Below are 13,287 nucleotides of genomic sequence, written 5' to 3' on the forward strand. Positions count from 1 at the left end.
GAATAGGCAGGAAAAAGTTTAAAAAGAGACTAAGAAGGTGAAATCTAAGAATTGAGAAAACAAAAGATGAATCTCCAAATGCAAGAATGGATCTCCAAATGCAAAGAAAGAGTTTCAAGTAGGGGAAGTTAATAGCATCAGATGTGGCTGAAAGAGCACACAAGATAAGAACTTACCTTAGAGGACGAATAATTACTATTGCTAGAGAAGTTTCAATGTAGTGGGTGGGAACAAATGCAAAATGGCAGTAAATCTATGAATAGTATTAATAGTACAACTTGTTGATCTTCTGTCCTCTTCCTTATTACATCCCACATCTACTATATAGAGTCAGCCATTTTCCTGGAACAAAAGTGAACACAATTTTCTTCTGATTTTCCATAGTTGAAAGTTCAGTTCAGTTCAGTCGCCCAGTTGTGTCCAACTCTTTGCGACCCCATGAATTGCAGCACACCAGGCCACCATGTCCATCACCAACTCCCGGAGTTCACTCAGATTCATGTCTATCGAGTCAGTGATGCCATCCAGCCATCTCATTCTCTGTCGTCCCTTTCTTCTCCTGCCCCCAATCCCTCCCAGCATCAAAGTCTTTTCCAATGAGTCAACACTTCGCATGAGGTGGCCAGAGTACTGGAGTTTCAGCTTTAGCATCATTCCTTAAAAAGAAATCCCAGGGTTGATCTCCTTCAGAATGGACTGGTTAGATTTCCTTGCTGTTCAAGGGACTCTCAAGAGTCTTCTCCAACACCAAAGTTCAAAAGCATCAATTCTTTGGTGCTCAGCCTTTTTCACAGTCCAACTCTCACATCCATACATGACTACTGGAAAAACCACAGCCTTGACTAGACGGACCTTAGTCAGCAAAGTAATGTCTCTGCTTTTGAATATGCTCTCTAGGTTGGTCATAACTTTTCTTCCAAGGAGTAAGCATCTTTTAATTTCATGGCTGCAATCACCATCTGCAGTGATTTTGGAGCCCCAAAAAACTAAAGTCTGACACTGTCTCCACTGTTTCCCCATCTATTTCCCATGAAGTGATGAGACCAGATGCCATGATCTTCGTTTTCTGAATGTTGAGCTTTAAGCCAACTTTTTCACTCTCCTCTTTCACTTTCATCAAGAGGCTTTTTAGCTCCTCTTTGCTTTCTGCCATAAGGGTGGTGTCATCTGCATATCTGAGGTTATTGATATTTCTCCCGGCAGTCTTGATTCCAGCTTGTGTTTCTTCCAGTCCAGCGTTTCTCATGATGTACTCTGCATATAAGTTAAAAAAGCAGGGTGACAATATACAGCCGTGACGTACTCCTTTTCCTATTTGGAACCAGTCTGTTATTCCATGTCCAGTTCTAACTGCTGCTTCCTGACCTGCATACAGATTTCTCAAGAGGCAGGTCGGGTGGTCTGGTATTCCCATCTGTCTCAGAATTTTCCATAGTTTATCGTGATCCACACAGTCAAAGGCTTTGGCATAGTCAATAAAGCAGAAATAGATGTTTTTCGGGAACTCTCTTGCTTTTTCCATGATCCAGCAGATGCTGGAAATTTGATCTCTAGTTCCTCTGCCTTTTCTAAAATCAGCTTGAACATCTGGAAGTTCACAGTTCACATATTGCTGAAGCCTGGCTTGGAGAATTTTGAGCATTACTTTACTGGCATGTGAGATGAGGGCAATTGTGCGGTAGTTTGAGCATTCTTTGGCATTGCCTTTCTTTGGAATTGGAATGAAAACTGACCTTTTCCAGTCCTGTGGCCACTGCTGAGTTTTCCAAATGTGCTGGCATATTGAGTGCAGCACTTTCACAGCATCATCTTTCAGGATTTGAAATAGCTCAACTGGAATTCCATCACCTCCACTAGCTTTGTTCGTAGTGATGCTTTCTAAGGCCCACTTGACTTCACATTCCAGGATGTCTGGCTCTAGATGAGTGATCACACCATCATGATTATCCGGGTCATGAAGATCTTTTTTGTACAGTTCTTCCATGTATTCTTGCCACCTCTTCTTAAACATCTTCTGCTTCTGTTAGGTCCAGACCATTTCTGTCCTTTATCGAGCCCATCTTTGCATGAAATGTTCCCTTGGTATCTCTAGTTTTCTTGAAGAGATCTCTAGTCTTTCCCATTCTGTTCTTTTCCTCTATTTCTTTGCATTGATGGCTGAAGAAGGCTTTCTTATCTCTTCTTGCTATTCTTTGGAACTCTGCATTCAGATGCTTATATCTTTCCTTTTCTCCTTTGCTTTTAGCTTCTCTTCTTTTCACAGCTATTTGTAAGGCCTCCCCAGACAGCCATCTTGCTTTTTTGCATTTCTTTTCCATGGGGATGGTCTTGATCCCTGTCTCCTGTACAATGTCACGAACTTCATTCCATAGTTTATCAGGCACTCTATCTATCAGATCTAGGCCCTTAAATCTATTTCTCACTTCCACTGTATAACCATAAGGGATTTGATTTAGGTCATACCTGAATGGTCTAGCGGTTTTCCCTACTTTCTTCAATTTCAGTCTGAATTTGGTAATAAGGAGTTCATGATCTGAGCCACAGTCAGCTCCTGATCTTGTTTTTGTTGACTGTATAGAGCTTCTCCATCTTTGGCTGCATAGAATATAATCAGTCTGATTTCGGTGTTGACCATCTGGTGATGTCCATGTGTAGAGTCTTCTCTTGTGTTGTTGGAAGAGGGTGTTTGCTATGACCAGTGCATTTTCTTGGCAAAACTCTATTAGTCTTTGCCCTGCTTCATTCCGCATTCCAAGGCCAAATTTGCCTGTTACTCCAGGTGTTTCTTGACTTCTTACTTTTGCATTCCAGTCCCCTATAATGAAAGGATATCTTTTTTGTGTGTTAGTTCTAAAAGGTCTTGTAAGTCTTCATAGAACCATTCAACTTCAGCTTCTTCAGCGTTACTGGTTGGGGCATAGACTTGGGATTACTGTGATATTGAATGGTTTGCCTTGGAGATGAACAGAGATCATTCTGTTGTTTTTGAGACTGCATCCAAGTACTGCATTTTGTACTCTTTTGTTGACCATGATGGCTACTCCATTTCTTCTGAGGGATTCCTGCCCGCAGTAGTAGATACAATGGTCATCTTAGTTAAAGTCACCCATTCCAGTCCATTTTAGTTCGCTGATTCCTAGAATGTTGACGTTCACCCTTGCCATCTCTTGTTTGACCGCTTCCAATTTGCCTTGATTCATAAACCTGACATTCCAGGTTCCTCTGCAATATTGCTCTTTACAGCATTGGACCTTGGTTCTATCACCAGTCACATCCACAGCTGGGTATTGTTTTTGCTTTGGCTCCATCCCTTCATTATTTCTGGAGTTATTTCTTCACTGATGTCCAGTAGCATATTGGGCACCTAATGACCTAGGGAGTTCCTCTTTCAGTATCCTATCATTTTGCCTTTTCATGCTGTTCATGGGGTTCTCAAGGCAAGAATACTGTAGTGGTTTTCCATTCCCTTCTCCAGTGGACCACATTCTGTCAAACCTCTCCACCATGACCCACCTGTCTTGGGTTGCCCTGCACACATGGCTTAGTTTCATTGAGTTAGACAAAGCTGTGGTCCTACTGTGATTAGATTGACTAGTTTTCTGTGAGTATGGTTTCAGTGTATATGCCCTCTGATGCCCTCTTGCTACACCTACCATCTTACATGGGTTTCTCTTACCTTGGCCATGGGGTGTCTCTTCAGGGCTGCTCCAGCATAGCGCAGCCACTGCTCCTTACCTTGGATCGGGGGTATCGCCTCACTGCCACCCTTCCTGAGCTTCAACGTGGGATGGCTCCTCTAGGCCCTCCTGCACCCGCGCAGCCAGCACTCCTTGGATGTGGGGTTGCTCCCCCTGGCCTCCGGCGCGGGGTGGCTCCTCCTGGCTGCTGCCCCTGGCCTCAGCGCGGGGTGGCTCCTCCCGGCCGCAGTGCCCGACCTTGGATGCGGGGTCGCTCCTCCCAGCAGTGCTTAGTGCACTAGTCGCAGCCGCCTGCACTTACTGCGCCGGTCGCAGCCGCCTTACTGGAGATACCAGTAAGAAGAATCAGAGAGTAGATGGGAGAACAACTATCAAACACAGTATGGAAATTACAAAGTGTTTCAGTTTCTGGCCTACCAGCTCATATGGAATAATAATAAGCCTTGTTTGAATTGTAATTATATTAGCTATTTCACTAATAAACTTTATATACTCTGTTAATAATAATATTCCACATTTCTGCTATGTTTTATGTGAAAATTTAGTATATTTTATACCATCATATTTCACAATATAGAACAGAACTTGGTTATATATCTGCTTGTTTCTTGAGTCAGAAAAACTGATTATTACATCTGTGTAAGTTTCAGCATAGATTACCTTTTATTCCATAATCCTGTGCAAATTATATGTTCATGACATGCTTTTCTCTCGGGACTTTAAATTTTCTGTAGAGGTAATTAATGTAAACTAAAGTTTGTCCTCACAAAGAACATTCTTAGTTATACCTCAGGGAAAGATAGTATGATTGTGATGAAATAGTAGAAAAGGAATACCTTCTTAAAATACTTAGAAACCACTTATTATTTTCATTTACAACAGCAGGGGATGTTTTTACCCTAGATCACAAATGTGAGAGTTTTGTAAAAATGCAACATTTGACTTCTCAACTTTTACCTAAGAAACATAAAATATAATTATATGATTTATTAATTGCTCTTATCCTGCTGTACTGTCCATATCCTCCTACTTTCCACTTACACAACAAAATAGAACAAAGGAAAAAATAATGAGAAAATGTATTTCTTAAGCTATCATTTCTCTACATTTAGAAGCACCTAATCTGATTATGTTTGTGCTTGACAGTTACACTGAATCCCTCCACAGGCTGTGTGCATCAGCACCTCCTAAGTACAATAAGAGTTCACATAGGGAAGATCCCAGCAGGTGAAGTCCCTACTATCTTAGAATATTTTTATCAGAAAAAAAAACAATAGCATATAAGTACATTAAACAAACTGCTCTCTCTTCTATAGTTTTGTTCACAACATAACATTTCTCCCTTACAGGTACCAAAGATTTGAAAAGGCATTTCTGTTAGCTGTTGACATTGGTGCTCGTGACCTGTTTATGGTGAGTCATTCCTTGGGATGATTTTGTGCCTTCAGTTCTAACGCTGAGTAAGTTGTCAGCTTTTGTGACCATTAAAAAGGATTAGTGTCATTTGTGCCTTCGACACATGGTGGGAAAGCATTATTCCATCTTGGCTTGCAGCTTTGCCTTCATGAAACTGGTCAATAGCCATCTAGCCTCTTTTGACTTGCTGACATTTTCCTTGGCAGACCCAAAGGATTTTTTATGGTTTCTAAGAATTTATAATTCTTCAATGTCTCTCCTCGTGTACTTTGATGTGAGAGGATGACACCTTTGTATCTAACAAGCTGAAATTTCTTTCTAATCCATTCCCTATAGAAGTACAGCTTCAGAAACCAGGACACAGGACAAGACATGTCCCCGAGATCTTGAATGTGCTCAGTTTGTCCCTTAGGTTTTATTGAGAAGTAATAGTTTGAATGTTCTCACTTGTATTTTTAAAGTGACCACAGTGCAAAGTAGATCCAAAGAGAATATAAGTTCAAACAGTTCAAATAAGCTTTAATCCTCAACTTATTAGTTACGGAACAGTAAAATAGACTAGTTTCTTACACATCTTTGTGCTCTGTATTAGGTTCTTATTTTATAAGATGTTTTGCCACAATGAGATCAGATAAACAAAGGTGGTGTTCCTGATTTTCAGCACATCCTGCTCCATAGAAATTTCATTGCTGTCAAAAAATCTTGAAAACAACAAAAACTTCAAGAAGGCTCTTTTATCTGAATCTTCTGTATAGTGAAGACGTTTTATACTGTAAGCTTTGATGCTTTAGATGTTAATATGGGTTCGTGATATTAGTTTATCTTGTCTTTGAAATGAGTTTGCTGTTTAAATTCTAATTTCATATCATTCAATTAAACTGTGCTTTGTGCACTCATTGATCACGGAAAAAAATCTCTCTAATTACTTCAAATGTATGAACTTTTTGTTATTTGTTGGTTGTCTGTATTTTGTTAGGTCACATTGATCAGGCATATTAGTATATTAAGGGAACATTTTATTATTAGTCTATGCATTAATACATCACAGTGTCAGAAATTATAACACTTCTTAGATTTTTCTGACCCAAGTGACTTTGTCACTTTATTTCCTCCTCACCTCTGCCACTACTCAGCAATAAAGGTAGATTTTCTTCCTATTTCCTTATTTTTTTATGTCTGTAGTCCCAAGCTTCTTTCTAGCCAAAATAATAACTAAAGAGATGAATATTTATATGTTTAGTGTCTGATAAACTTTCTTTCCCAATGTATTATTATACTGTTCTATAATTTATGCTACATTAACTATTATATTAACCAGTACATAATCATCAAAGCCTGGTGGGCTGCAAGTCCACAGGGACGCAAAGTGTCAGACACGAGAGAGCACACACTCATACTCATCAAAGCCATCTTACAAACTTCTTTTCAAATCATATCCGTTTCAGCATTTAGTCTCAGTTCTGGAGAAGGAAATGGCACCCCACTCCAGTACTCTTGCCTGGAGAATCCCATGGATGGAGGAGCCTGGTGGGCTACTACAGTCCATGAGATCACAAAAAGTCAGATGCTACTGAGCAACTTCACTTTCACTTTCACTTTCTAGGCAGTAACAATATAAAGTCTCCATGTTAGTTTATTTTATTTTTTTTCCATGTTAGTTTAAAGCCAAACAGACTTCCTACTAATAGGCTAACCTTAACCCATGAGGATTTTTACTAGTAAAAGGTAAAAATCTAAAATAAGGAAATGAGAGAGATACTTTTGCTTTCCTTTTTATTGTAAAAGTGAACAATCAAAATGCTACATCCTTATTCTTCGTATGTAACTTTTTATTTATAGCCCAAGGTCTGCCTTTAAGGAGCATTAAAAGCCTTAAGAGAGCATTAAGGCCTTAAAGTTCCATTTAAGCTTATGAATCTACCCTATACATTTGATGCTCCACTTTAAAATTGTCTAAAGAATTTATCATGTTTTCTAATCAATTATTACTATTTAAATTATGATCTAGCCTATATACTACGAATTATTACCTCTTTGGATTTAAAAATTTATAAAATAAATAGTACTATTCTTACCTATAAATTACCTTCTACCCCTAAGATATCTCATCCTTAAAGAATAAAAATATGACTACATTGAACACAAAAGGGTCACAAATAAAATGTAATGTTTAACCTGAGAATATTCTTTTTGCATTAGCATATCTGTTGGTGGTAGAGAGATAAAAGACATATATAGCATGATAGAGCAGACCTTGAATATTAAAAAGTAAGTATGTAGGTACTAGACCTGATGAAATGAGCCAAAAAGGACCTCTTGGTCTACTTTACACATAGCCTTAGTGATCATCTTCTACATTAGAGGTCAGCAAACTATGGCCTACCAAGCAAATTTAGCACCCAAATGGCTTTTTACAGTTTTAAATCATTTAAAAAAAAAAAAAGAAAAAGTGTCAATATACTTTAAAATGTATGATATTTAAAATACATGATATTCGAATTCAGATTTTCATATCCATAAATGAAGTGGTATTGAAACATAGCCAGACTTAGTTATGTAATGTGTATGACTGCTTTACAGTGGCAGAGTTGAGTGGTTGCAGGAGACTATCTGGCTTGTAGAGCCTAAAATATTTACTCTCTGGTGCTTTACAAAATATGTTTGCAGACCCCTGGTCAAAACAATCATAATTTATAATTTCATTCCTCCATATTTAAAACCTTTTAGCATCTTCTCATTGCCTTTGGGATAAATTCTAACTCCTTGAAGTGGCATCTACAGCCCCTCTACTCTCACCTCTCAGCTACATCAGCTTTCTTTCACTTCTGGGAAGTATACTCTACTCTTTGTTATATCCAGATCATGTTAAGGAAGGGAGTAATGGGAAGGTGTGATGGTAGATACATGGGATTTGGGTCATAAGTTGTCTTCAAAGTCTGTAACTTTTGAGTTTTATGTGTAAATGATGATAATAATATAGTACCTATCAATACGTTGGATTTTTTTAATTGAATAAAAGAAGTTTTGAATTCTGTAATACTTTACAATTTTTAAGTTTCACACAGATGATTTCATGTAATCCCATAATAACCACCTGCTTCTCTCTGCCCCTCCTGCTTCCCTCTTCGAAGTGGTAGCCACTAGTTTGTTCCTTAAGTCTGCTTCTTTTGTTATATTCACTAGTTTGCTGTAGTTTTTAGATATCATACAGTATTTGTCTTCCTCTGACTTATTTTACTTAGCATGATGCCCTCCAAGTCCACCCATAGTGTTTCAAGTGGCAAAATTTCATTCTTATTTATGGTTGAGTGATATGCTTTTATATATATTTATATATATATATATGAAGATGTGTTATACATTTATTTATTTATCTAATACCTTGGTAATTGTAAATAATGCTGCTATAAACATTGAAGTGCATGTATTTTTACAAATTAGTGGGTTTTGTTTTTTGGATATATATCTAGGAGTGGAATTGCTAGTAGCACTATTTTTAGTTTTTTGAGGAAACCCCATATTGTTTTCCACAGTAATTGCACCAATTTACATTCTCACCAACAGTGTATGATGGTTCCTGTTTCTCTACATCCTCACCAACATTTGTTGTGTTCTTCTTAATGATAGCCATTCTGACTGGTGTGAGGAGATATCTCATTGTGGTTTTGATTTGCATTGCCCTGATGATTAGTGATGCTGAGAATCCTTTCATGTGCCTGTTGGCCATCTGCATATACTTTTTGAAGTAATTGTCTATTCAATTCTTCTGCTTATTTTGTAATCGAGATTTGGGGGCGGGGGTTTGATAAGTCATAGGAGCTTTTTAAAAATAATGAATGTTGCTGTCAGTCAGTCGCAAAGTTGCGTCTGACTCTTTGTGACCCCATGGACTGCAGCCCAACAGGCTCCTGTGTCCTCCACTATCTCCCAGAGTTTGCTCAATTTCATGTCCATTGAGTCAATGATGCTACCTAACCATCTCGTCCTCTGCCACTCCTTACTTCATAGGCCTTCAGTCTTTCGCAGCATCGGGATCTTTTCCAGTCAGTCCACTTTTCCCATCAGGTGGCCAAAGTATTGGAGCTTCAGCTTCAGTATCAGTCTTTCCAATGAGTATTCGGAGTTGATTTACTTTAAGGTTGACTGGTTTGATCTCCTTGCAGTCCCTCAAGAGTCTTCTGTAGCACTACAATTCGAAAACATCAGTTCTTTGGTGTTCAGCCTTCATAAAGGTCCAACTCTCACATCCATACACAACACTGGAAAAAACATAGCTTTGACTATACAGACCTTTGTTGACAAAGTGATGTCTCTGCTTTTTAATATGCTGTTTAGGCTTGTTACAGTTTTCCTTCCAAAGAGGGAATGTCTTTCGGTTTCATGACTGCAGTCACCATCCACAGGGATTTTGGAGCCTAAGAACATAAAATCTGTCACTGCTTCCACTTTTTCCCCTTCTGTTTGCCATGAAGTGATGGGACTGGATGCTATGATCTCAGTTTTTTACTATTGATTTTTAAGCCAGCTTTTTCACTCTCCTGTTTTACCTTCATCAAGAAGCTCTTTAGTTCCTCCTTCCTTTCTGCCATTAGAGTGCTATCATCTAAAGATATAAGGCTGTTCATATTTCTTCCACCAGTCTAGATTCCAGCTTGTGATTCACCTACCTTGGCATTTCACATGATGTACTCTGCATATAAGTTATATAAATAGGGTGACAATATACAGCTTTGAGGTACTCCTTTCCCAATTTGCAACCACTCAGTTGTTCCATATCTGGTTCTTACTGTTGCTTCCAGACCCATATACAAGTTTCTCAGGAGACATGTAAGGTGGTTTGGTAGTTTTAGGTAGTCTAAATTCATCCCTTTAAGAATTTTCCACAATTTGCTGTGATCCACATAGTCAAAGGCTTTAATGTAGTCAGTGAGGCTCTGGAATTCCATTGTTTTCTCCATGTTCCAGCAAATGTTGCCAATTTGATCTCTGGTTCTTCTGGCTCTTTGACACCCAACTTCTACATCTAGAAGTTCTTGGTACATGTGCTGCTGAATGCAAGCTTGAAGGATTTTGAGCTAACTTTGCTAACATGTGAAATGAGTATAATTGTATAGTATTTGAACATTCTTTGGTATTGCCCTTCTGTGGGATTAAAATTAAAACTAATCTTTTCCAGTCTTGTGGTCACTGCTAAGTTTTCCAAATTTCATCACATATTGAGTACAACACTTTAACAGCATCATCTTTAGGATTTGAAATAGCTCAGCTGGAATTCTGTCACTTCCACTACCTTTGTTTGCAGTAATGCTTTCTAAGGCCCCCTTGACTTCACACTCCAGGATGTCTGGCTCTAGGTGAGTGACCACACCACTGTAATTATCTGGGTCATTAAGACTTCTTTTGTTCTTCTGTGTATGCTTCCCACCTCTCTTAATCTCTCCTGCTTCTGTTAGATCCTTACCATTTCTATCCTTTATCATGCCCAGCCTTGCATGAAATGTTCTGTTGATATCTCTAGTCTTCCTGAAGAGGTCTCTAGTCTTTTCCATTGTGTTTTTTTCCTCTATTCCTTTGCATTGTTCATGTAAGAAGGCCTTTTTATCTCTCCTCAATATTCTCTGGAACTCCACATTTAGTTGGGTATATATTTCCCTTTCTCACTTGCCTTTTGCTTCTCTTCATTCTTCAGCTTTTATTTATATTTAAAAAAACCTTTTATTTATAATAAAAACTTCAGCATTTATTAAAAAACCTCCTCAGACAATCAGTTTGCCTTCTTGCATTTTTTTTCCCTTTGGGATGTTTTCCTTTGGGTCGTCTCCTGTACAATGTTATGAACCTCTGTCCATAGTTCTTCAAGCACTCTGTCTACCACATCTTATCTGTTGAATCTGTTACTTTCACTGTATAATATAAGAGATTTTATTTAGGTCATTACTGAGTAGCCTATGTTTTTTCCCTACTTTCTTCAGCTTGAGCCTGAATTTTACAATAAGGAACTCATGATCTGAGCCACGGTCAGCTCCAGGTATTGTTTTTGCTGACTGTATAGAGCTTCTCCGTCTTCGGCTGCAAAGAACATAATCAATCTGACTTTGATATTGACCGTCTAGTGATGTCCTGGAGAAGGCAATGGCACCCCACTCCAGTACTCTAGCCTGGAAAATCTGTGGATAGAGGAGCCTGATAGGCTGTAGTCCATGGGGTCGCTAAGAGTTGGACACGACTGAGCGACGACTTCCCTTTCACTTTTCACTTTCGTGCATTGGAGAAGGAAATGACAACCCACTCCAGTGTTAATGCCTGGAGGATCCCAGGGACGGGGGAGCCTGGTGGGCTTCTGTCTATGGGGTCACACAGAGTCGGACATGACTGAAGTGACTTAGCAGCAGTGATGTCCATGTGTAAAGTATCTCTTGGGTTACTGGGAAAGGATGTTTGCTATGACCAGCCTGTTCCCTTGACAACTCTGTAAGCCTTTGCCCTACTTCATTTTGTACTCCAACGCCAAATTGGCCTATTACTCTGGATATCTCTTGACTTCCTAATTTTGCATTCCAATCCCCTATGATGTAAAGGCCATCTTTTTTTTGTTTTAATTAGTTCTAGAAGTTCTTATAGATCTTCATAGAACTGTCAGCTTCAGCTTTTTGGCATCAGTGACTGGGGCAGAGACTTGGATTACTGTGATATTGAATAAGGTTTGCCTTGGCAACGAACAGAGATCATTCTCTCCATTTTGAGATTTCACCCAAGTACTGCATTTCAGACTCTTGTTAACTATGAGGGCTACTCCATTTCTTCCAATGGATTCTTGCCCACAGTAATAGACATAATGTTTATGTGAATTAAATTTGCCCACTCCTGTCCATTTTAGTTCACTGATTCCTAAAATGTCAATGTTCACTCTTGTCATCTCCTGCTTGGCCACATCCAATTTACCTTGATTCATGGACCTAACATTCCAGGTTCCTATGCAATATTGTTTTGTACAGCATCAGACTTTACTTTCACCAGCAGACATATCCACAACTGAGCATCATTTCTGGTTTGGCCCAGCTCTTTCATTCTTTCTGGAGCTATGTTAGTATTTGCCCTCTGCCCTTCCCCAGTACCATACTGGACACCTTCCAACTGGGGGTACTCATCTTCAGGAGTCTTATCTTTTTGCCTTTCATACTGTTAATGGGGTTCTCATGGCAAGAATACTGGAATGGATTGCCATTTCCTCCTCCAGTGGACACATTTTATCAGAACATCATGACCTGTTTGACTTGGATGGCCCCGCACAGCATGGCTCATAGTGTCACTGAATTATGCAAGCCCCATCACCACAACAAGGCTATGATCAAGGGGATATATGAATATTAACCCCTTACTGGTCATATCATTTGCAAATATTTTCTCCATTTACTAGGTTGCTTTTTTATTTTGTGAATGGTTTTCTTTCCTGTGCAAAGATTTTTAAATTTAATTAGGTCCCACTTGTTTATTTTTGCTTTTGTTTTCTTCACTTTACGAGATGGATCCAAAAAATATTGCCACAATTTACACAAGAGTATTTTGCCTGTGTTTTCCTCTAAGAGTTTTATAGTATCTGGTGTCATATTTAGGTTTTAAATCCATTTTGAGATTGTTTTTGAGTCTCTGTGAAGATATTGTATTGAAAGTACTCTGTAAACTAGGAAGTACTAAAGAGATATCATGTGTTGTTACTAGTAAGAGATGACTTTTACATGCCAGTTGCAAGAAATAATAACCTGAAACAGGACCCAAATTTATGAATATATAGGATAATATACTTTGTAAGCAAAATCATTGATTCAGGAAGCCCTCAGATGAAAATAAAATTTTTGATTATAGGACTAAATAATAATAAAAAATAATACCATAAAATATAAAGAACAAAAAGTAAAAAAAATCACTTGGAATTTTCTTATGCAGAAATGAACATCCTTTAAAGTATTTCTCTATGTAAGTCTCTATATTAAACATTTTATTTACGGCTAGAATTTTTTCATTCAACAATGTTACAGTGACAGTTTTCTATAAAATAAATACAGATCTATATCATTACTTTAATGGTTACATTGTATTCCATATTTTAATGGTACTGTTATAAAAGCAGGCATAGAGACCAATGGAACAGAATAGAGAGCCTAGCAGTAAACCT

At 38.4% G+C, this 13,287-nt stretch overlaps 1 protein-coding gene across 10 annotated transcripts in view; it reads left to right on the forward strand.

Moving 5' to 3' along the window:
- The window catches only part of WDPCP (WD repeat containing planar cell polarity effector), a 727,433-nt gene that overhangs the window by 520,091 nt on the left and 194,055 nt on the right, over positions 1-13,287 (forward strand). For all 10 annotated transcript variants that reach the window (XM_060412062.1, XM_060412070.1, XM_060412069.1 and 7 more), the window contains one exon: positions 5,048-5,111. In XM_060412062.1, the coding sequence (XP_060268045.1) occupies positions 5,048-5,111 (64 nt within the window). The remainder of the gene's footprint in view (positions 1-5,047; positions 5,112-13,287) is intronic.

This window comes from Ovis aries, chromosome 3 (assembly GCF_016772045.2).
Source record: "Ovis aries strain OAR_USU_Benz2616 breed Rambouillet chromosome 3, ARS-UI_Ramb_v3.0, whole genome shotgun sequence".
Taxonomy (NCBI): Eukaryota; Metazoa; Chordata; class Mammalia; order Artiodactyla; family Bovidae; genus Ovis; species Ovis aries.